Source organism: Astatotilapia calliptera, chromosome 9, assembly GCF_900246225.1.
Source record: "Astatotilapia calliptera chromosome 9, fAstCal1.2, whole genome shotgun sequence".
Lineage (NCBI taxonomy): Eukaryota > Metazoa > Chordata > Actinopteri > Cichliformes > Cichlidae > Astatotilapia > Astatotilapia calliptera.
This window is the reverse complement of record NC_039310.1, coordinates 31,251,087-31,276,804: the sequence shown is the minus strand read 5'-3', so window position 1 is coordinate 31,276,804 and position 25,718 is coordinate 31,251,087. Positions and strand designations below refer to the sequence as shown.

General features: G+C 44.1%; 1 protein-coding gene across 1 annotated transcript in view; it reads right to left on the bottom strand.

The window, feature by feature from the left end:
• LOC113029560 (NACHT, LRR and PYD domains-containing protein 3-like) overlaps positions 1 to 8,703 on the bottom strand; it is a 37,644-nt gene extending 28,941 nt beyond the window's left edge. Inside the window, exons 1-2 of the mRNA XM_026180471.1 lie at positions 8,657 to 8,703; positions 4,738 to 5,048 (exon numbers count right to left, since the gene is read on the bottom strand). Coding sequence (XP_026036256.1) covers positions 4,738 to 5,014 — 277 coding nt within the window. The 5' untranslated portion in view covers positions 5,015 to 5,048; positions 8,657 to 8,703. The remainder of the gene's footprint in view (positions 1 to 4,737; positions 5,049 to 8,656) is intronic.
• Between the last annotated feature and the right edge of the window lie 17,015 nt (positions 8,704 to 25,718).

Here is a 25,718-nt window from a genome sequence, read left to right as displayed (position 1 = left end):
TTGCTCACAGTGGACATAGATGGCTTCTTTCACTCCTCTTTCAAACCATCTGTCCTCTGTCCAAAATGTGAACATTGGCATCCTCGAAAGAGTGTCCTTTATCCTTAAGATGCAGATGGACTGCTGAGTCTTGTCCTGTGGAGGTGGCTCTTCCATGTTGTGCCATATGCTTGTGAAGTGGCTGTTTGGTCTCTCCAATGTAGAGGTCTGGGCATTCCTCGCTGCACTGTACAGCATACACCACATTGTTAAGTCTGTGTTTTGGAGTTTTGTCTTTCGGGTGAACCAGTTTTTGTCTGAGCGTGTTGCTGGGTCTGAAATGCACCGGGATGTCATGCTTGGAGAAAACTCTCCTGAGTTTTTCTGATACACCGGCTACATAGGGGATGACAATGTTGTTGCGTCTGTCTTTCTTATCCTCCCTCGCTGGTGTCTGATCTTCTTTTCTGTGCCTCTTTGCTGACTTTATAAACGCCCATTTAGGATAGCCGCACGTTTTGAGTGCTTCCTTTACATACGTGTGTTCCTTCTTTTTTCCTTCAGGCTTAGAGGAAACATGTTCTGCCCGGTGGTGTAGGGTCCTAATTACTTCAAGTTTGTGTTCCAGAGGGTGATGGGCGTCAATCAGAATCAGAATCAGAATCAGAATGGGTTTTATTGCCAAATGTTGAGCAGGTTTACAACATTAGGAAATTGCTGCGGTGCTTCAGTGCAAACATACTGTCATAAATTGCGCTTAAATAGACATGAAAAAATAAAAGTAAGAATAAGAATTAAAAGTGCTACGTAGAAAGATATATGCATGAGATATACATGAGATATATACATGAGAATAAGAATTAAAAGTGCTACGTAGAAAGATATATACATGAGTGCAGGTGGTGATCAGTGCCAAAACATGGAATGATGCAGTGAACACAGCGTAGGGTCATGTGTTAGTGGTGGGAACAGTCGTACGTTTATTGTTCATGTGTCCAACAGCAGAGGGGAAGAAACTGTTCTTATGGCGAGAGGTTCTGGTGCGAATGGACCGGAGCCTCCTGCCTGAGGGGAGCAGGTCAAACAGACTGTATCCAGGGTGAGAAGGGTCAGCTGGGATCCAAGCTGCACGCCGCAGTGTCCTGGAGGTGTACAGGTCCTGCAGAGATGGGAGTCTACAGCCAATCACCTTCTCAGCAGAGCGCACAACACGCTGCAGTCTCTGTTTGTCCCTGATAGTGGCTCCAGCGTACCACACGGTGATGGAGGAGGTGAGGATGGACTCGATGATTGCGGTGTAGAATTGCATCATCGTCCGTGTTGGCAGGTTGAATTTCTTCAGCTGCCTCAGGAAGTACATCCTCTGCTGGGCTTTCTTGATGACGGAGATGATGGTGGGCTCCCACTTCAGGTCCTGAGTGATCGTGGTACCCAGGAAGCGGAATGAGTCCACAGAGGTGATGGGGGTGTCAGTCAGGATGATGGGGGGGAGTGGGGCTGTGTGCTTCCTGAAGTCCACAATAATCTCCACTGTCTTCTGGGCATTCAGCACCAGGTTGTTGTGGCTGCACCAAGACACCAGACGTTCAACCTCCATCCTGTAGGCAGACTCATCCCCGTCCGAGATGAGCCCAATAAGGGTGGTGTCATCTGCAAACTTGATTAGCTTGACAGACTGGTGGGTGGAGGTGCAGCAGTTGGTGTACAGGGAGAAGAGCAGAGGAGAAAGAACACAGCCCTGAGGGGAGCCGGTGCTGATGGTCCGAGAGTCCGAGACATTCTTTCCCAGCCTCACATGCTGCTTCCTGTCCGTCAGGAAGTCAGTGATCCACCGGCAGATTGGATCGGGCACATTCATCTGGGAAAGCTTGCCTCGGAGATGGTCTGGAAGGATGGTGTTGAAGGCAGAGCTGAAGTCCACAAACAGGATCCTGGCGTAGGTTCCTGGGGAGTCCAGATGCTGCAGGATGAAGTGTAGGGCCATGTTGATGGCGTCATCTACAGACCTGTTGGCTCTGTATGCAAACTGCAGGGGGTCCAGGAGGGGGGCCATGAGGGTCTTGAGGTAGGAGAGAACCAGGCGCTCAAATGACTTCATGACCACAGAGGAGGTACTGGTCCGTGTGTGTGGGCTTCCGGTAAACTTTGATGTTGAGGTTGCCATTCTCTTCAATGTCCACAGCACAGTCCAGGAAAGGCAAACAGTTATCCTTTGTGTCTTCCCTGGTGAACTTGATGTTTTTATCCACAGCGTTAATGTGCGCAGTGAAGGATTCCACTTCTTGTGTCTTGATTTTGACCCAGGTGTCGTCCACATATCTGTACCAGTGGCTGGGTACTCTTCCTTTGAAAGAGCCAAGAGCCTTCCTTTCCACTTCCTCCATGTAAAGGTTGGCTACAATAGGTGACACAGGGGAGCCCATGGCACAGCCATGTTTTTGTCTGTAGAAGCCTTCGTTGTATTTGAAGTAAGTGGGGGCTCGTCCGGGATAAATTTTGAATATGGCACAGTTTAGCCTGGGTGATTTTATAGCTAAGCCTGCATTAGACCAGCTTGATGCATGTAGGAAGGAGGATTTATGTGCTGTTGCCGCGCATTATGAAATCCCTGTGGCTAAGACCATGAAGAAGAGCGAGTTAAAGTCTCTTGTGGTCAGTGGGTTGGTTGGGAAAGGTGTGTTCCCTTTGGACGCGGACACTAGGGATGCAGCGTCGGTCTTTGAAACCTCTGATCAGCCTGAGGATTGTGCTGAGGAGGGGACAGTGACACCTATTGTGGTCAAACCAGGTGGGGGAAAACCCCCAGCCTCTCTTCCACGGTTTGAGCCCTTCTCTGTCGAATCCAGTAATTCCAGTGTTGGTGCACGTTTAAAGGTACATTTGGCTCATCTTGAACTTGAAGCCAAAGCAAGGGAACGTACAGCTTATAGTTTCTGAGTGTTTGGCTCTTAAACGTAAACAAGTGCCCCAGCAATTAAAACAAGCTAAAGGGGTTGGCCTAGTCAAGTCGCTAAACTGCCCCTCTAATATGACCACGAGTGAACCTGATAAGTGTTTTAAACCCTTCATTTTTGATGGTTTTGTCTCCTTAACAGGGTTTCCTGGGGATCAGAAGCCCGGGAGAATACTAAGGGACACGGGTGGCTCACAATCATTTCTATTGGCCGATGTTTTACCAGTCAGTGATGAGTCATCCTGTAACGTAAGTACAATAGTGCAAGGTATTGGGATGGCCTACATACCAGCACTGTTACATTGTGTTCATGTGCAGTCGTTTTGAGTGCTTCCTTTACATGCATGTGTTCCTTCTTTTTTCCTTCAGGCTTAGAGGGAACATGTTCTGCCCCGTGGTGTAGGGTCCTAATTACTCCAAGTTTGTGTTCCAGAGGGTGATGGGAGTCAAAGAGGAGGTACTGGTCCATGTGTGTGGGCTTCCGGTAAACTTCGATGTTGAGGTTGCCATTCTCTTCAATGACAGATTGAAGAGATTAATAACAAGTAGTGATTGATGCGGACATTGTACCAGTCCATCAGAGAGAAATAAGCTTTCTCAGAAAGGTGACTGGTGTCATGGGCCGCGGCCCGGCGTCCGGGGTGCTGTTGAGATGCCCATGCCCACGGGCGTGGCTGCTAACCCCACACCTGCATCCCATCCCAGGCGATCACCAGGTGGACTATTTAATCCTGCCCTACCTGCTGCTCCACGCCAGTCCGTAGTCGCCTCTCAGCGGTAACGTACACCTGCGGGAAAAACCCTTATGACAAATTGTCCATTGGAACTGACTCTGTTTTACCCTGTGTACTCAGATCACAACTTGGCGTTTTTGCGAGCTTCCTGCCTGTCCACCTGTCCGCCTGAGATTCGGAAGCACTATCAGCCTCGCCGTCTCGACCCTTTTGGAGCCCCCCTCTGGTTCACTCAGCCCGGCTACCTCCATAAGACGCATACTCCACCTTCCCTCGTATGCTGCCTTTTTTCCGCACCCCAGTAATCTGTTTCTCTTTTGTTTTGCAGCTTCTCACAGCCCCGCTCTCGGCATTCCCTGCGCAGTTCACCTCCCCAGTCCCTCGGTTTCTTCTGGTTCCATACGTTGTTTTTTCGGCTACCCTCACGGGACACCTTTAGTTATAATAAATTTGCTTTCTTTATTCCCTCCTACCCTGGTGTGTGTGTTCTGCTTCTGGGTCCAGCTTGCGCATGGAACTTCGGTTCATGACAACTGGCCTCTGCCTCTCAGGCATGTTCCACAGGAATGAGGCCTGGAGCAGACCCAGGACATGCTGTGGAGATTTCATCTCTTCACTAAGCTGGAGGTGATGGCTGGGGAGAGGGAGGTCTGGGTATTGTTGACTAGGAAATCCTCTATTTTAAAATCATATGTTGTTAGTAGGTTTTATACAGTTTTAAATGACATCTAAACCACCCTCCCAATTAGTTTAACCTAATCAAGCAATATATATTTAATTAATATATTTAAAAAGAATACAATCATGTTTAAAAAGGCAGTGATTCAAACTTGCAAACTTGCACTTGTGCATTAACTCATATAGAAAACAAGAACAAATAGATTCAAGGTCATGACTAACTCATCAATAAACATGACAGTAATTTCATTTCTGGTGTTTGGCTGGACCAGCGTGTCTATCAATGCTATGGATGGTTATGACATATGAATCACGTGACCTAATCAATGTTTTTATTGCTTTCTTTCTTAATAACTTTGTAATATCCCACTTATTAATCCTTCCCTGATTTACCTGTGGGTTCTGAGGTTATGTCTTTCAAATTTTTCAGCAGATCATTTTTGTCAATCTTCACCAAAGCCATTTTAGTAACTTTAACGGTATTGGTTGAGTAGGTCTGGAACATTTGATCGACTGTGTCCAGCCTGTCTGCGTTCTCCAGCCGACTTGTTGGGATTGATGGGAAACCTTCCATGGCCCCCTTCTGACACAGTATCCACTTGAATTTTTTGAAGTCATCACCTCCCAAGTCCTCCAAGGTCTGCAGAAGGACTTCTTTATGTGTCGCCATCTTTTATCATATGAAGATTCAACAGGTGTCAGAACTGTAAAAACAACAATTTTCTGGTTTATCAATGCTCACGGTAATTACAAGTGTTTTAATTCATTCATAGACAACTCAATTTGAAAAGAAACAAAACACAGAAACACACCAGGGCTGTTCCTAGGTATCGCTGATATCATGAGTTAAGAAAGCTGATTTTGCTGATTTAAAGGCGAAACCTGTGTGAGTGTGAGAATTTCGGGGTCTTATCAGTTAATTCCAGCTGTGATTAACCCTTTAAAGAAAAGCGTGTCGTATTTGATACGTGTTTTTGTGTTTTTGGGACTTCTACGTCAACAGCGTGACATTTTTTTTTTATCCTTAAAAATGATAGAAATTGCTAAATATAAATGACTTATATAGCAAATGCAGCACTTGTTTCTCTTTTTGTTTTTGGAGCCATTTATAAGTGGACTTGCCGGTGTGTGTTGGATCATTGCCTTGCTGTCTTGCAAAAAAAGAAAAAAAAAGGTTTGCGGTTAAAAAACGACTAACTACAAGGCACAGAAGGAAAGAAACTCCATGCAAAGAAAAAAATCCAGATACCTGGATAATTTAGTGTAATGCCATGACTAACCCCTAAACTAATTCAAGATTGTTTAAATTGACTATGTTTGTAATTATATACTTTTGTAAAAGAAAAATTAAGCCAACAAGCACTTAAAAATGCTTCAGTGAAAAGTGTGAAATGAAGGGTTACAACAGGATGTTTAAATACAGGATGTTATACAGAGTTGGCCTAACCACCAACTGATAAGGTTCCTTAGAAGCATGTTGGCTGCTCGACATACACACTAATAAAAGTGCAGAAATGTGTCAGGCTCTTTAGCCTGTACATGGGTTACTCTGCACTTTTCTTGCTCCGTTTGAGAAACTAGAAGCACTGAGTGTGAAGCAGAAGAAGAATATCTACAGGATTCACACCATTAGCATCAGTTTAGTTTTTATGTATTAACAGAACCCTAAAACTTCAAAGTTATCCGTGCCTTCTCTAAGACATCAGAGCACAAACAAGGCTGGATTAAACCCATCTCTAATGCTTTCATTCTTTGAAAAAGCTAATGGTTCTGCAGGTCAGAGTGAACTTCTTACTTCTAGGCCCTCAGGGTCATTCACCCTCAGCGCGCAGCGCTGCCTAAGACAGAAGGAGATGACCACAAATGCTGGATGAATCACATAGCAGCCATCAAAGTGAAACCCCTCCCTCAGTGTAACAGTTCCTTCTCAGTCCTCCAATCATGGCCACAGAAAAATGATTTAAATCACAGAACTCTTTAATCTGACATTTGTACTGGAGGAACAAAAAAAGCAAAAATCACATACTCCACATTAGAAAATTACATCACAGAGCAGACTGGAAGAAACAAATATGCCTTATTTTAATCTCATAAAGTAACCCCCACACACGTTAAAACAGAGAGAGGAGTCTACCAATACTAATGTTGTTCCATAAAGATGTTATAAAGTGGGTGATCAAAGTTGTTCAAGCTTCTAACATCTTTAGTTTGCATCTTTCCATCACATCTCCCAGCTTGTCCAGTCTGGCTTTAATTACAGAGCCAGCTTTTGCTGCGAGATCGATCAACTTTAGACCAGACAAAAAACTACGGAGGCTCCGGAAAAGTGCAATCAAACGATGAGTTTTATTATCACAGGAGAACAACCAACCGTCAGCATACGGATTGTTTTGCTCTGACAAGAATACATTGGGTTCTGGTTTTATAGGATAAAATATCACACCTACGTCAATACAGTTCAAAAATACATGGTGACAGACGGGCAAAAGTTCAACCCGTGCAGACAAGGGTACATCACGTACATATAACCTTACACTGACATATAACTTCTCCTTTCTACATTACTTGCCTTTTATGGTAATAACTTCAGGTCTCAGCATCTCTAAGAGCTAATAATGGACCCTCGTCATTAATCACTAAGTAGAGTACTTTGCAGCCAGTCTCAAACTGAAGCAGAAGATGCTTAGGCCTTTGCTCAGACCTGCTACTAGATTAATATGTGTATCGTAAGCATGCATGCAATTAACCTGCTATGTTCTCATCTCCCCTCAGCATGTATCATCTGGACACTCTCACCAGTGAAGCTTAAAACCTTCTAGAATGGAACATCAACTCTAACCAAGCACATTCATGCATTGTGTATAAAATGAACTCAACCTATAAAAATAGAAAGGTCAATGTGATGACAGACATATTCAATGCAATATAAACCCTGCAGGAAATATTACTGATAAATGATACTGTAAAACATGTTATTAATACATTCTTCATAAGGCAGATTATATGGTAGCAATAAAAGAATCTCTGAATCCCAACACTTTCCTCACTAGTTTGTCTCCTTTCATCCTTGTTTCTGATGATTCCTTGCCAGCAGACTGCAGCACAGAACAGCACACCTGCTGCCACAGACTTATAGAACATCTGCAGCATTTTACTGCAGATATCAATGGATCTTAGTTCCCTTAACAAAAAAGAAAAGGTGATTTGGCAGTCTAGTTTGTTATCTGGTTATAAACCTAGATATTTAGATTTTGATATCAACCCTATGTCCACCCCACAAGCGTTCACAGGCTGGAGGGGAGGCCAGAAACTTTGGAAATCTCATTTCCTTTAACTTACAGGTGTTCAATATGAGGTCATTTTTGCCTTCCCCAAACCGGAGCACCAGTTCACACTTCCTCATCCCTCATCACCCATCGTTACAGAGGATGTGGTCCCAGCTAGTGAATGTGAGACTGCAGTAAAGTGAATGATTGAGGCGTACATGTGAGTTCAGTCCCACCCCTGACTAAAACCTGGGTCTGAAACTCCCTCACTGTACATGTTTGGGTTTCCAAAGAGGTTAAATTGATGAGAAATGGAAGCAAAGACTTCAAATATATGTTACCACATAAAACGTGTTTTGGTTGTTCTAATTGATCACATTTAAAAGTGTCAGTCTCTTTCTCCCCATCGTTACTGTCATTCACGACAGAAGCTGTGCTGTCTTAGATCTGCATGTGTCCTTCTTTAATGCCTTTTATTTCCTCCTTTATTCTTATCACATTTACGTTGGAGGAATGCTGGCAGTAACTGATTGGACTATTGTGGCACTTCAACAATTGTAGGAATTGCCTTTTAAACTTCTGCCCTGAACTTATGCACTTTAAGAGGATATAATCACATTCCACACAAAAAGGAACAAAATAAAGGGAAGAGGAGGCTCCCTGGGCGTCCTGCAGGAGCTGCAGACTTATTGTGGTGCTTTTCTTCAGTAATATTACTAATTTACTGTCAATTAATTTTCTATATTCATGATTTTTTTCCCCTTGCACCAAGCTTTAAAATATGGAAGTTTGCAAGCATATATGTGCCTTACACCGTGAGCTGTGGCATAAAGACCAGCAGTAAGTGTTACGTGTGCTGCCACAGTGAGTGGTCACAGGACTCTTTCACCCCTGTGTCACCACTGCTCCCATACATATCTGTCAGGCATTTGTTCTATCTGAATATTTTACTCTACTATCAGTCTGAACAAACAGGTCTATTCAATACAAATACTGTTAGAACATGAAGTATATCACCAGGTCGAAGAATGTGGACCAACACTCACCTTGTTTTTCTGTTCCTGCTCTGTCAGCTGTGAAGTGGAGTCTGATCTGGAAGTCCTAAAGCTTTTCAAAGCTACCTCTTATGTGCAGTGTAGCCCCTCCTCTCTGCAGTCACAGGAAGGCACATATTTCCTGACACTTTCAGAGGCCTTTATTCACCAACACCAAACGCTCTCAGACTGTGCAAACTAAAGTGCACACAGAATTATACACATAATCAGTTTTGTTCTTAGCGCTGTGTGTAGGTTAATGAATCCGAATCATCTGAAACTGCAGGCTTGAAACAGCGATGATGCTTAGAGGAGCCTACAACACAGAAACCAGGAAAAGCTCAGGGAGGGAGTCAGAAGAGGTCCACCTTTTCCATGAAAATAACAAATAGAATAGAATTCATTAAAATAAACACAGTGTGTAAAATAAATCTTTAATACGTCACCAATTTTTAAAGTAAATATATTTCAGTTTCCCGAGGAAAGACTGCAGCATTTGGTACTGCATATGACTGTTCTGCTGGTACAAAGGTACAGTCTCGTTCTGTTTGGGCTCCACAGGTTTAGGGGAAAAGACCACTGATGAGGTAAAAGTATAAGGTGCTACTGATGTGAAATGCTCACCAGACGTTGGTAACAACCCATCCAAGCATGCGTGCAAAGACATCAAACCATGTCTATAAATTAAATGATGTGTAACAATGAAAAGTGACAAGTTTGGAGGGCAACGGGTTACGAGCTAGAGTCAGGCTCCGGTTTGTGAGAGTGGAATTGTGCAGCGTTGCTGTTATAGTTAGTGTGGATTTTTGTATAAGGTGTGTTTGGTTGGTGGTTTGGTGTGTGAGTGAGGTAAGTAGGCGAGTCGGCCGAAGGCCTGTACAGGTCCGGTAACGGTCTCCTGCAGACTTCTTCTCATAGACCAGGGTTGGCACTGATGGAGGGCAGAAGGAGTGAGTGGAATAGTATGGATGGTAGTGAAGATGAAGAGATTGGCGGTCAGGGTGAAGAGAATGAGTGGGAAAAGGTTGGAAAGGGGACGGAACGGGAGGGACTGATAGTGAAGGTAATGAAGAGGGAACGAGTTCGAGTATGAATGTAATTGTCAGGTGTGAGGAAGAGGGTGTAAAGAAACTAGATCCACTTGAGCTAACAAGAGCACTTAAGGCACAAGTTGGGGAAATCAAGTATGCTAAAATACTCAGAGATGGAAATTTACTGGTGGGTTGTAACACAGAGGTACAGGTGGAAAAAGCAAGGAAACTTGTGGAGGTGTGCAAAGTCAAAGTGACGAATACTGCAAGAGTAGGGGAAAGGAGCACTAGTGGAACTAAAGGAGTTATTGTGGGCTGCCGTTAAATGTAAATATGAAAGAACTGGTGGAGAATTTAAAACTAAGAACTGGAGAAGTTAAAGGAGCAAGGAGAATGACAAGAGGTCCAGAGAGAGTAGAAACAGAAACTGTGGTGGTGGAATTTGACACAAAAGAGGTACCACAAGAGATCTTCTTTGGATTAATAAGATTCAGTGTGAGGGAGTTTGTGCCTAAACCAATGAGGTGTTTCAGGTGCCAAGAATTTGGACATATTGCCAAAGTGTGTAAAGGGAAGAGAAGATGTTCAATGTTCTGAGGATCATGAGTATGGGAAGTGTGGTGTGGGAGTAAAACCTACATGCTGTAATTGTGGAGGGGAACACAGTGTTGCTTTCTGGGGATGTGAAGTATTGAGGCAGCAGACAGTTATTCAAAAAACAAGAGTACTGCAGAGAGTGACATATGCAGAGGCGTGTAAAATGGTGGAGCAAGACAGACAGATTGGGAAACACCGGGTAGAGGAGAAAAAAGTAATGGTGAAGGTTATGGAAATAGTTGAAAGGAAAATAGAAGAAGAGAAGAAGAAGATGGTGACATTCATTGCGGGAGTAATAAATGCAACCTCAGATGTGAAGTCCAAGACGGAGAGAATCCAGATTATTGTGAAGGCAGCATGTCATAGTTTAGACATGAAGAATATCAGGTGGGAGGACATAAGAGGTGGAACAAGCAGTCAGGCGAGTCAAGAGGGATAATGTGGTGGTTAGTTCTTATAACCATATTAATCTTACAGTGGAATGCCAGGAGTCTCTTGTCAAATGGTCAAGATTTTAAACAGTTTCTATACGAGCAGACAGAAAAACCTGACATAATTTGTATTCAGGAAACATGGTTGAAGCTTTTTTGGATTTTAGAGTGTATGGATATGTTGCTGTTAGATATGATAGGGAAGAAGGAAATGGTGGTGGGTGCCTTGCGTTGATTAAGGAAGGTATTCCATTGAAGATAGGTGAGAGGGAAGGGGATTTGGAGTATGTAGTGATTAAGGTTTGGATAGGAGGGAAGGTGATCATGGTTGTTAATTTTTATAATCCTTGTAAAAAAGTTAGAGTTGAATAAACTGGGGGAAATGGACATGAAAGGAAATATTATCTGGTGTGGGGATTTTAATGCACACCATTTGTTATGGGGGAGTGAGAAAACAGACTACAATGGGGAAGTGTTAGAGGAATTTCTTGACAATGAAAATCTGGTATGTTTGAATACTGGGAAGACGACACGGTTTGATATTAGCTCTGGTAAGTCATTTGGTAGTGATCATTATCTGGTAGTAAGTGAAATAATGGTTGGTCAAATACAGGTACCTGAAGCATTTGGAGGGAAGTGGGTGTTTGGGAAGGCGGAATGGGGGAAGCTTAGTAGGGTTTGTGAGGGGAAGTTTTTACAAGTTCAAGATAATGTGAGTGTTGAAAGAATGAATCAAGAAATTAGTCAAAGTATTTTAAGCTCTGCTGAGGAGGCTTTTTCAAAGACAACAGGGAAAGGTATGAGGAGAGCAGTCCCATGGTGGAATGACGAATGTCAGTTAGTAGTTAGAGAAAAAAATTAGAGCATTTAAGTTGGTTAAATGGTCTCATAATTTTCAACATTTAATTGACTACAAAAAAGCACAGCCAAAAGTCAGAAGTACAGTAAGAAGAACAAAGAGAACATACTGGAGAGATTTCTTTAATACAATTGGTAGTAATACTCAAAAAGGGGAAGTGTGGGGGATGATCAGGGAGAAAGAAGAGACTTGGAGAGTTATCCAGTTCTTGATAAGAATAATCGAGCAGCTGTAACTGATGGAGAAAAAGCAGATTTATTGGCAAGTACTTTTGTGGATATACATAGTGGGAGAAATTTGTCAGATGAAAGTAAACGAGGAAGAGAGAGGACTAAAGAAAGAAATCTTGAAGCTTTAGGGAGGAAGGACAGTACTGCAGATGTAATGAGTTGTCCCTTATCTATTGGAGAACTGAAAAGAGCTCTGGGCAGGACCAGTAATAGTGCTCCAGGGAAGGATGAGATATGTTATGCTGTACGTTCGCCTTGTAATCGGAAGGTTGCCGGTTCGAGCCCCGGCTTGAACAGTCTCGGTCGTTGTGTCTATGGGCAAGACACTTCACCTGTTGCCTACTGGTGGTGGTCAGAGGGCCCGGTGGCGCCAGTGTCCAGCAGCCTCGCCTCTGTCAGTGCGCCCCAGGGTGGCTGTGGCTACAATGTAGCTTGCCATCACCAGTGTGTGAATGTGTGCGTGAATGGGTGGATGACTGGATATGTAAAGCGCTTTGGGGTTCTTAGGGACTAGTAAAGCGCTATATAAATACAGGCCATTTACCATTTACCATTTATATGTCTGTGAAGGTTCTCAGTCATCCAGGTCATCGTAGTCAAACGAGCTTGTAAAGAAAAGCGTCTGGACTTCTTTAAGTTGCTTGAAGACGTTTCACCTCTCATCCGAGAAGCTTCTTCAGTTCTAAGGTCAAATGGTGGAGAGTCTCAGATATAAACCTAGTGGGAGTAAACCCCCACAGAGGGACAAAAGGACCCCCTGATGATCCTCTAATCGCCTGAGCCAAGGTGTGAAACTGGGTGTGGGTCCCAATCAGCCAGAGTTTCGGGTGAGTTCATTGTGAAAGCTGGCCCCACCTTATCATGCGAATTCCTGAGGTCAGATGGCCCAGGATGTGAGTGGGCATTAAGGCGTCTGGGAAGGGATCTCAAAACTGGATTATAGATGGCAGAGAGTTGGTGTCGTAAACCCCCGCCTCTGTTCAAAGATGGTCGCTCACAGTGGACATAGATGCTTCTTTCACTCCTCTTTCAAACCATCTGTCCTCTCTGTCCAAAATGTGAACATTGGCATCCTCGAAAGAGTGTCCTTTATCCTTAAGATGCAGATGGACTGCTGAGTCTTGTCCTGTGGAGGTGGCTCTTCTGTGTTGTGCCATGTGCTTGTGAAGTGGTTGTTTGGTCTCTCCAATGTAGAGGTCTGAGCATTCCTCGCTGCACTGTACAGCATACACCACATTGTTAAGTCTGTGTTTTGGCGTTTTGTCTTTCAGGTGAACCAGTTTGTGTCTGAGCGTGTTGCTGGGTCTGAAATGTACCGGGATGTCATGCTTGGAGAAAACTCTCCTTAGTTTTTCTGATACACCGGCTACATAGGGGATGACAATGTTGTTGCGTCTGTCTTTCTTATCCTCCCTCGCTGGTGTCTGGTCTTCTTTTCTGTGCCTCTTTGCTGACTTTCAGAACGCCCATTTAGGATAGCCGCACGTTTTGAGTGCTTCCTTTACATGTGTGTGTTCCTTCTTTTTCCCTTCAGGCTTAGAGGGAACACGTTCTGCCCGGTGGTGTAGGGTCCTGATTACTCCAAGTTTGTGTTCCAGAGGGTGATGGGAGTCAAAGAGGAGGTACTGGTCCGTGTGTGTGGGCTTCCAGTAAACTTCGATGTTGAGGTTGCCATTCTCGATGTTGAGAGCCAAGAGCCTTCCTTTCCACTTCCTCCATGTATAGGCTGGCTACAATAGGTGACACGGGGGAGCCCATGGCACAGCCATGTTTTTGTCTGTAAAAGTCTTTGTTGTATTTGAAATATGTAGTGGTGAGGCAGAGGTCTAACAGTGTGCAAATCTGATCGGGTGTGTAAAGGAAGCACTCAAAACGTGCGGCTATCCTAAATGGGCGTTCTTAAAGTCAGCAAAGAGGCACAGAAAAGAAGACCAGACACCAGCGAGGGAGGATAAGAAAGACAGACGCAACAACATTGTCATCCCCTATGTAGCCGGTGTATCAGAAAAACTAAGGAGAGTTTTCTCCAAGCATGACATCCCAGTGTATTTCAGACCCAGCAACACGCTCAGACACAAAACTGGTTCACCTGAAAGACAAAACGCCAAAACACAGACTTAACAATGTGGTGTATGCTGTACAGTGCAGCGAGGAATGCTCAGACCTCTACATTGGAGACCAAACAGCCACTTCACAAGTGCATGGCACAACATAATTCAATTCAATTTTATTTTATTTATATAGCGCCAAATCACAACATAAGTCGCCTCAAGGCGCTTCATAGATACAGAGAAAAACCCAACAATCACATGACCCCTTATGAGCAAGCACTTTGGCAACAGTGGGAAGGAAAAACTCCTTTTTAACAGGAAGAAACCTCCGGCAGAACCAGGCTCAGGGAGGGGCGGCCATCTGCTGCGACCGGTTGGGGTGAGAGAAGGAAGACAGGATAAAAGACATGCTGTGAAAGAGAGACAGAGATTAATAACAGATATGATTCAATGCAGAGAGGTCTGTTAATACATAGTGAGTGAAGAAGAGCCACCTCCACAGGACAAGACTCAGCTGTCCATCTGCATCTTAAGGATAAAGGACACTCTTTCGAGGATGCCAATGTTCACATTTTGGACAGAGAGGACAGATGGTTTGAAAGAGGAGTGAAAGAAGCATCTATGTCCACTGTGAGCGACCATCTTTGAACAGAGGCGGGGGTTTACGACACCAACTCTCTGCCATCTATAATACAGTTTTGAGTTCCCTTCCCAGACGCTTTAGCGCCCACTCACATCCTGGGCCATCTGATCTCAGGAATTCGCATGATAAGGTGGGGCCAGGTTTCACAATGAACTCACCCGAAACTCTGGCTGATTGGGACCCACACCCAGTTTCACGCCTTGGCTCAGGCGATTAGAGGATCATCAGGGGGTCCTTTTGTCCCTCTGTGGGGGGAAACTCCCACTAGGTTTATATCTGGGACTCTCCACCATTTGACCTTAGAACTGAAGAAGCTTCTCGGATGAGAGGTGAAACGTCTTCAAGTAACTTAAAGAAGTCCAGACGCTTTTCTTTCCAAGCTCCTTTGACTATGTTATGTTATGTTGAAACATATAAGTGATGAAGCGTTGACTAAATTGCTAATGTTGTTTAATAAGGTCTGGAAAGTAGGGCATCTCCCACATCGATAGAAAGAAGCGCTAATTATACCAATAAAGAAACCAGGGAAAGACCACAGTGATCCTGGAAATTATAGGCCCATTGCTCTGACTTCCAATATGTGTAAACCAATGGAAAGGATAGTGAATGAGAGATTGGTACAATTTTTAGAGTCAAGAAATATATTAGCACTCTATCAGAGTGGTTTTCATAGAGGAAGAGGGATGATGGATCCTGTCTTATGTTTGGAAGATGATATCAGGAAAGCGCAAGTTAATAAAGAGGTGGTAGTTGCTGTCTTCTTTGATCTAAAAAAGGCATATGATATGCTTTGGAGAGAGGGTCTACTGATTAAGTTACATGAAGCGGGGATAGGAGGAAGTATGTTTAATTGGGTATTGGACGTTTTATGTGACAGAACAATTCAAGTTAAAATAGGGTCACATGTTTCTGAGCCGTGTGGAACAGAAAATGGAAAATGAAAATGGAACTCCTCAGGGAAGTGTGGTTAGCCCAACGGTTTTCTCACTTATGATCAATGACATTTTTAAAGGTGTGTCTGATAGTTGTGGTAAATCACTTTTTGCTGACGATGGAGCATTATGGGTGAGGGAGATGAATGTTGACCATCTTGTCAAGAATCTTCAAGAGGGGATACAGTGGGGCAAAAAAGTATTTAGTCAGCCACCGATTGTGCAAGTTCCCCCACCTAAAATGATGACAGAGGTCAGTAATTTGCACCAGAGGTACACTTCAACTGTGAGAGACAGAATTGAAAAAAAAATCCATGAATCCACATGGTAGGATTTGTAAAGAATTTATTGGTAAATCAGGGTGGAAAATAAGTATTTGGTCACCTCAAACAAGGAAAATCTTTGGCTCTCACAGACCTGTAACGTCTTCTGTAAGAAGCTTTTCTTTCCCCCACTCGTTACCTGTATGAATGGCACCTGTTTGAACTCATCTGTATAAAAGACACCTGTCCACAGCCTCAAACAGTCAGACTCCAAACTCCGCCATGGCCAAGACCAAAGAGCTTTCGAAGGACACCAGGAAAAGTATTGTAGACCTGCACCAGACTGGGAAGATTGAATCTACAATAGGCAAGCAGCTTGGTGTGAAAAAATCAACTGTGGGAGCAATCATCAGAAAATGGAAGACATACAAGACCACTGATAATCTCCCTCGAACTGGGGCTCCACGCAAGATCTCATCCCGTGGGGTCAAAATGATCATGAGAACGGTGAGCAAAGATCCCAGAACCACACGGGGGGACCTGGTGAATGACCTGCAGAGAGCTGGGACCAAAGTAACAAAGGTCACCATCAGTAACACACTACAACGGCAGGGAATCAAATCCCGCAGTGCCAGACGTGTTCCGCTGCTGAAGCCAGTGCATGTCCAGGCCCGTCTGAAGTTTGCCAGAGAGCACATGGATGATACAGCAGAGGATTGGGAGAATGTCATGTGGTCAGATGAAACCAAAGTAGAACTTTTTGGTATAAACTCAACTAGTCGTGTTTGGAGGAAGAAGAATACTGAGTTGCATCCCAAGAACACCATACCTACTGTGAAGCATGGGGGTGGAAACATCATGCTATGGGGCTGTTTTTCTGCCAAGGGGACAGGACGACTGATCCGTGTTAAGGACAGAATGAATGGTAATGGCCTGTAAATGGCCTGTATTTATATAGCGCTTTTACTAGTCCCTAAGGACCCCAAAGCGCTTTACATATCCAGTCATCCACCCAGTCACACACACATTCACACACTGGTGATGGCAAGCTACATTGTAGCCACAGCCACCCTGGGGCGCACTGACAGAGGCGAGGCTGCCAGACACTGGCGCCACCGGGCCCTCTGACCACCACCAGTAGGCAACGGGTGAAGTGTCTTGCCCAAGGACACAACGACCGAGACTGTCCGAGCCGGGGCTCGAACCGGCAACCTTCCGATTACAAGGCGAACTCCCAACTCTTGAGCCATGATCGCCCCGTGGGGCCATGTATCGTGAGATTTTGAGCCAAAACCTCCTTCCATCAGTGAGAACTTTGAAGATGAAACGAGGCTGGGTCTTCCAACATGACAATGATCCAAAACACATTGCCCGGGCAACAAAGGAGTGGCTCCGTAAGAAGCATTTGAAAGCCCTGGAGTGGCCTAGCCAGTCTCCAGACCTCAACCCCATAGAAAATCTGTGGCGGGAGTTGAAAGTCCGTGTTGCTCGGCGACAGCCCCAAAACATCACTGCTCTCGAGAAGATCTCCCCTTATGAAGATGCCCCTTGTTGTCCCGGGTCATTTACTTATTTTTCTCCTCATCAGCTGGATAGGCTGTCCCCGTGGTAATCGGAGCACTAGGTGCGGTGACTCCCAAGCTAGGCGAGTGGCTCCAGCAGATCCCGGGAACAACATCGGAGATCTCTGTCCAGAAGAGCGCAGTCCTGGGAACAGCTAAGATACTGCGCAGGACCCTCAAGCTCCCAGGCCTCTGGTAGAGGACCCGAGCTTGAAGGATAAACCGCCCGCAGGGGCGTGCTGGGTGTTTTTTTTTTTATATATTTGACTCATCTTTGGGCCTTGACTCACACGTAAAATCTCTGTCTCGTTCATGTTTCTATCATTTAAGGAAAATATCTAAACTGCGACATATGGTCTCCTCAGCTGAACTGGAAAAAATTGTCCATGCATTTGTGTCATCACGTTTAGATTATTGTAATTCCCTGTTTACCAGCTTGGATAAATCATCTCTCTCTCACCTCCAAGCTATACAAAACGCAGCAGCCAGACTAACTCGCTCTAGCAAGCGAGCTCACATCACTCCTATTTTATGTTCTTTACATTGGCTCCCAATAGAGTTTAGAATTCATTTTAAAATTATTGTTTTAACATATAGAGCACTAAATGGCCCCAGATTATTTATCCAAGCTTCTCACAAAATACTCTGCTGCTCGTTGTCTCCGCTCACAGACTCAGAGTTTGTTGGTTTTTCCCCGAACGCGACTGAAGATGAAAGGGGGCGGAGCCTTTCAGTCTGTGGCACCAAGGCTGTGGACCAGTCTACCTCTACAACTACGTTTGGTTGACTCTGTTGAATCCTCTAAAAAGCAGTTAAAAACTTTACTGTTTAAACAAGCCTTCGGTTGACCAACGCTTTTTACATTTTTAATTTACATTTAACTTCTATATTGTGTATATTGTGCATTTTGCTATTTATCGTACTGTTTATTTTAATCTTTGTGTGCAGCGCTTTGTGACTACCTGTCTATGAAAAGCGCTTAATAAATAAACTTTACTTACTTACTTACTAATGTTTTTAATACTTCGTAAAAAAACCTGTGTTGGTGATGACAGCTTCAAGACGCCTCCTGTATGGAGAAATGAGTCTCATGCAGTGCTCAGGTGGGATTTTGGTCCCTTCTTCAAACCCTGAAGGTTCTGTGGACCCCATCTATGACCTCTGACCTTTAGGGTTTCATAAGGATTCAGGTGACTGGCTGACTCTAGCAGCTTTAATTTCTTTCTTGGAAACGAACTACGAGTTTCCTTGGCTGTGTGTTGGGGATCATTGTCGCCCTGAAGGGTCCCCCCCTCGTTTCATTGTTTTGTCAAGATGCAGGATGGCGGTGCAGTGATTCGGACGGTTGCCTTACAGGTCCTCACTTTGACTCCATCACCTGGTTGGGGCCTTCCATTGTGTAGTTTGCATTTTACCTATTGTAGCCAACCTTTACATGCAGGAAGTGGAAGGAAGTGCTATTCCTGGTTTTGTTGTTGCCTAGTGATCTTCATTTTTCCTCCCTTTGTATTTTTCTTAGCCTGTGTTCAGTCCCTGTTCCTGTCCTGGTCCCATGTCTCATGCCTAGTGACCCTTGTCTCTGTGTTGCCTCTTTTACTGAGTCTGTTATGTCGTAGTGTTTAGCCTGTGTGAAGTATGTGTGTGTGTGTCGTATTTCCTGTTTTACTTTGATAGTCTCATGTGTTATGTCAGTGTGTCTAGTTTTGCGTCCCCTTGTCTTGTTATGCCTAATTATTCCCAGCTTTGTTTCCCTCCTGTCTCCCATTCCCTGATTACTCCAGTGTGTATTTAAGCCCTGTGTTTTCCTTGCTTTATGTCGTGTTGTACCCTCTCCGTGCTGCGTTTTCTCCCTTCGTGTTCCTGGCAAAATTCTAGTTCATAGTTCCTGGTGTGTTTTCCTGGTTCGTGTTTCTCAGTTTTTAGTTTCTTGAGTCCAGTTGGGTTTTCTTGTTCCATGTTCGAGGTTTTGTTTTGGCCAAGTTTCCTTCTGATGACGTTTTACGTTCATCCCTCTGTGTCCTGTATTTGGTTCCAATCTCCTGCCATGCAGCACAACATGACAGAGCCCTGGCCACTTCCACTCCCCTGTCTGTCATTGGCAGTAATCAACAAGGCTACATTTATGCCCGGTTTGGCCATCTCTCTTTCACCAGGTCGTCAGCTACCTATGCTTTTTCTCATCGTTCAACTCACCAGCAGTTTACAGTCTCGTGCTGGGTTCTTCACCACTGTGTCCTCGCCTCGCCATCTCACCAAAGGAATCTGAATATCCATTGTCCCACCGGCCTGTCCCCCCTGCCCGCCGCCTGTTCAGGAGTCCCACCACCTCAGGTTGAAAAAACACTGACCATTGCTCACCAGTCGGCTGCTTATTCTTCCAGCTCTCACCCACCTCGAACCTGTAACTGTAACTCAGCCCATATTCCACCATCCTAGGTTCAGTTCCCTTTCCTGTCCACTAATCTCTCTGCAGAGCAGTTGCCCCAGTGAATCTATGTTCTGAGCCCAGTGTAGTTTTTTCCCCTCACCAGTAACCTGCCTCCAGCGTTTCCCTAATCCCTGTGCTTCCCACGTTATTCTTGTTAAGATCACAGTACTCAGCCTGTGACTAAATAAAACCTGTGAATCTGATCATTGTCTCTATGTGGTATCTGCATTTGGGACCATCTCTCATGCCAGCCTTGTGACAGGAAGCTCACACACACAGACCAGTACCTCTGTGACTCCCACCACCACACAGACGTGGAGTAATCAGGACCCTACAACACTGGGCAGAAAACGTTCCCTCTAAGCCAGAGGGGAAAGAAAAGGAACACACACACATTCAGAAAGCTCTTTAAACATGAGGTTATCCTAATAAGCCTTCACCAAATCAGCAAAGATGAACAGGAAAGAAGGTCAGACACCAAGTAGGAGAATCAGAATGAGTCTTTGCTCAGTCTGTGACAGGGTTTAACTTCAAGAGTTGAAAATGTTTTTGATACAGAATTACTGTTACAATATGAGCCTGGCTATCTAAAATGTGAAAGTGCCATATAACATGAATTCATTCATTTATAGCATTTATTATAAATGCTATAATTTGTTCTGACCAGCCATCCAGCTGCCTTGTTGAAATAAGAAAGGAAAGTTAACCACTTTTTTCTGTTTTTATACCAGTTTGGTTGATTTTCATTGTTACTTGTTATTGCTGGTGTGTATATTTCCTGTTCTGGATCCCCAGCATCCATTACTCATTTTCCCTCGCTCCGTCTGATTTAATCTGTAATTAAAGGATGCTTGCTGTTTCTGTTGGACCTTCTGTTCCCTTTGTCACGGCCTGCGCTGGCAGACAAACCATGAAAAACGGAAATGTGCCCTAGGTAAATGACACCAAACATAAACCTAAAATGGGGAAACTGGAAAGTAAGCATGAAAATCCTAAACATGGAAACCTGGCAACAACACAATACCTGGAAGCGTGACACCCTTGAAACATGGCGTGAACATGACGGATGACCTGACAAAGAATGAATGAAAACTCACAGACAGACAGGAGCTGATCAGGGGAAGTGGAAACACATGGGCTGATGCAGATGAACATGACGCCACAGGGGAAGCAAAACTAAACACACTGAACATGGAACACAAGACCTTCAACATAAAACAGGAAACATGGAGCGACGTAAACTGGGATGTGCGAGTTTGACACAAGAGACAGAGAGAGGGGGTGAGAGAGAGGGAAACTTAATCACAGGGGTCACGAAAGAGAGGGAATGAGACGTGACGGACTGAAGAAACATACATGGACACATGTGACAGACAGGGGAGACATGTAAACAGGAAGGGGACACGAGACACCTGGATCAGACAACATGGGAGCAAATATAACTAAACGTACAGCCAAAGCAAAGAATAACTTAAAACTAACAGAAAACTAAAACATTCCAAACACAAAGAAATCGCAAAAAGACTATAAACTCAGACCCAGCACCCTGACACACTCCTTAACACTAGAAAACACTTAAAAATCATATCAAATAAGATAAGATAGATCTTTATTGTCACTGTTGCCAGAACAATGAAACACAGTTTGGTATGTCTCTGTTAGTAGCTGTAGATTTTTACATTCAACATTCTTCGGAAAGGAGAATGAGATCAATAAAGATAAAAAGAAGTTTAAGAGGTAATGCACACGTTATATACAGAAAGAAAATATATAAATATATCCACAGGAACAGTGTAAGGAGTAGGATCAGTGCAGTATAAGGTGTGATTGGTGGTATTGCACACTGAGTAACAGGCAGGAACGCTACTTGTATTATATTGTAATGAGTACTGTTTATAAATAAATACTGTAATGAAAACTGTTTGTAGATAAGTATAGTGCCCATGAGTGTTAGCAGCACAGTTAACCTTTAGTCAGGGTGGAGGTGGGGCGTGTTTGACAGCCTGTAGGTAGAAGCTTCTGTTAAGTCTGTTTGTCTTTGACCTGATGGACCTGTAGTGTTTACCAGAGGGGAGGGGGAGAGTGAGTGTCCAGGTTGGAGGGGTCCTTGATGATGATGCTGGCTTTCTGCAGAAGTCTGCCAGTATAAATGTCTCTGAGGGGGGCTAGTGAGGTGCCAATAACCGCTCTGCTGCCCTCACCACCTGCTGCAGTTTCCTCTTCTCCTCCACAGTGCAGCAGTTGAACCAGAGTAGCAGCAGTAGGTCAGAAGGCTCTCGATGGTGGAGCAGTAGAAGTTCATTAGCAGTCTCTGGGAGTAATTGAAGCAGCTTCCTGAGGAAGTACATCCTCTCTTATGCTTTTCCTACCTGGTGGGAAATGTTTGTGGACCAGGTAAGGTCGGCCGAGGTTGCGACTCTGAGAAACTTAAAGCTTTCTACCTCCTCTCCATCAATGCAGAGGGTGGAGCACTCAGATTGCCTTGTTCCCTGTGGGACGCCTATGTTCAGAAAGAGGGTGGAGGAGGTGTGCTCTCCCATCCTGAGGTTTTGTCTCTCAGGTGCACAGTGAGCTGCTGAGTCCTATACTGCTTAGTTTTGTAATCATTTTGTGGGGTTGGACTGTATTGAAGGCAGGAATGAAGTCCACAAACAGCATTCTCACATATGTGTTACTAACAGTTACTACATGTAACTGTTAAATTAAACCTACATCATCAAATCTAAAAAAAAAAAGAAAAGCTGAACTGAGCAGAGAGTCCAGACTGTGGAGAGCTAATAGGAGCAAATAAATACAGAAAGTTTTAGGCCTGAGGAGCAGAGCTGAGGCTGCAGAGCCAGTGAAGCGGAAACATGTTCGCATGTGTTGGTTATTATGCGGTTTCCATAATCAGCATCTGCATCTCTGACAGCCCTGATGCTCGAATTCTAAGAAGCATAGCATCTTATCAGTTTGTGTTCAGACGTTGTGCGTGCAGCAGTTTCTATTTTAAACAGGTTGCTACAGCTGCCACCACAGCGACACAGTGCTTTTACTCTCACACTTTAGACTCAAGAAGTCTTTGGCTTTTGTATAGTGTTACCCCACCTGAAACAAAATACTGTTTCTCACCAGCCTCTACAGTGCAAAAAGCAATACAGTTTAAAAAGAATAAGTTTAAACAGAAAAGGTTTAAAAAGAGCAGTAAAAGAGGCAGTAATGAATTGCAACAATAGTTATGGATAAATAAATAGCATAAAATTTAAGTTCTAAAACGAACTCAATCTATAATTGACTGAGACAGGACTCTCTTCCAACACTAACCAAGGCACAATGTACATTTCAATTCCCCTTTCATTTTAAATATGTTTATATTGTCTATCCTGTAAAATAGTCAGATATCTATTCATATTAATGTACAGAATTCACCTGCTTGCTGCTACTACTGCACATTCACCCAGTGTATATACTATATGTGTGTGTATATATATATATACAGTGGGGCAAAAAAGTATTTAGTCAGCCACCGATTGTGCAAGTTCCCCCACCTAAAATGATGACAGAGGTCAGTAATTTGCACCAGAGGTACACTTCAACTGTGAGAGACAGAATGTGAAAAAAAAAATCCATGAATCCACATGGTAGGATTTGTAAAGAATTTATTGGTAAATCAGGGTGGAAAATAAGTATTTGGTCAATAACAAAAATACAACTCAATACTTTGTAACATAACCTTTGTTGGCAATAACAGAGGTCAAACGTTTACTATAGGTCTTTACCAGGTTTGCACACAGTAGCTGGTATTTTGGCCCATTCCTCCATGCAGATCTTCTCGAGAGCAGTGATGTTTTGGGGCTGTCGCCGAGCAACACGGACTTTCAACTCCCACCACAGATTTTCTATGGGGTTGAGGTCTGGAGACTGGCTAGGCCACTCCAGGACTTTCAAATGCTTCTTACGGAGCCACTCCTTTGTTGCCCGGGCGGTGTGTTTTGGATCATTGTCATGTTGGAAGACCCAGCCTCGTTTCATCTTCAAAGTTCTCACTGATGGAAGGAGGTTTTGGCTCAAAATCTCACGATACATGGCCCATTCATTCTGTCCTTAACACGGATCAGTTCGTCCTGTCCCCTTGGCAGAAAAACAGCCCCATAGCCATGATGTTTCCACCCCCATGCTTCACAGTAGGTATGGTGTTCTTGGGATGCAACTCAGTATTCTTCTTCCTCCAAACACGACGAGTTGAGTTTTATACCAAAAAGTTCTACTTTGGTTTCATCTGACCACATGACATTCTCCCAATCCTCTGCTGTATCATCCATGTGCTCTCTGGCAAACTTCAGACGGGCCTGGACATGCACTGGCTTCAGCAGCGGAACACGTCTGGCACTGCGGGATTTGATTCCCTGCCGTTGTAGTGTGTTACTGATGGTGACCTTTGTTACTTTGGTCCCAGCTCTCTGCAGGTCATTCACCAGGTCCCCCCGTGTGGTTCTGGGAGCTTTGCTCACCGTTCTCATGATCATTTTGACCCCACGGGAATGAGATCTTGCGTGGAGCCCAGATCGAGGGAGATTATCAGTGGTCTTGTATGTCTTTCATTTTCTGATGATTGCTCCCACAGTTGATTTTTTCACACCAAGCTGCTTGCCTATTGTAGATTCACTCTTCCCAGTCTGGTGCAGGTCTACAATACTTTTCCTGGTGTCCTTCGAAAGCTCTTTGGTCTTGGCCATGGCGGAGTTTGGAGTCTGACTGTTTGAGGCTGTGGACAGGTGTCTTTTATACAGATGATGAGTTCAAACAGGTGCCATTCATACAGGTAACGAGTGGGGGACAGAAAAGCTTCTTACAGAAGACGTTACAGGTCTGTGAGAGCCAGAGATTTTCCTTGTTTGAGGTGACCAAATACTTATTTTCCACCCTAATTTACGAATAAATTCTTTACAAATCCTACCATGTAAATTCATGGATTTTTTTTTCACATTCTGTCTCTCACAGTTGAAGTGTACCTCTGGTGCAAATTACTGACCTCTGTCATCATTTTAAGTGGGGGAACTTGCACAATCGGTGGCTGACTAAATACTTTTTTGCCCCACTGTATGTATATATATATATATATATATAATGTTTTTCCTCTACACCCCCCCCCCCAATTATTTTGCACATGTCGAGCAGCGTGTCCGGCTACATTTCACTGTGTGTTATACTTGTATAACTATGCATGTGACAAATAAAGAACCTTGAACCTTGAACCTTGAACCACTATGTTACTCTGTTTGTGTCGGGGGACCCGATCCTTGGGGTGGACCAGTTTTTGGTGCAGCGTTTAAAAGCGACCAAGACGCAGTGTTTGAATCCAATCCGAGTGCAGATCTGATGTTGAGGGGAGAGGCGTCGACATGGCGATCAAATCTGCTCTGAACAGCTTTTGTTTTTAAAAACGAAGAAGTAAACTTTAGTAAAGGAGAGACCGTCTGCTCACTGTTGCCCCCATCAGCTGAGCACAGGCACAAAAGCTGACTGAAAACAACCTCACCTTCATCATCCTCACATCCACAGGCTGTACTACTGCAGTACAAGTACACACATCCACAACATGTCTGCGGCTCACTGCAGAGCCTGGGTGTTACCAGAGACATGAAAAGCCTCGAGAACACAACCAGACTGTTAATCAATAATCATGGTATTGATTTATCGATGTGGCCGTGCCGACACGCGCTCTCATGGAGCTGTTTCTCTGGGCTTTGGTTCAAACGAGTCTTTGAATGCAACAGTCAGAGCAGCGACGCCGACATCAGGAAACGGGACCGAACGCACAAACATGTCGTTTTTATTGAGAGACGGGCAATCGATCAATAACAGCCTGACCTTAAATCAGACAGTCCCACCGCGGCACATATTCTCTGTTCTACTGTCCTCTACTGTCCTGCTTCTACTGGACTCTATTTTCAATTCTACTCTGCTGCAACATGATCACTGCATTAGAAATATGATCAATATTTAAACCTGTGACTTTTATTCCCACAACTGTTCAATGAGTCAGAATTCAAACAGACTTTTGTATG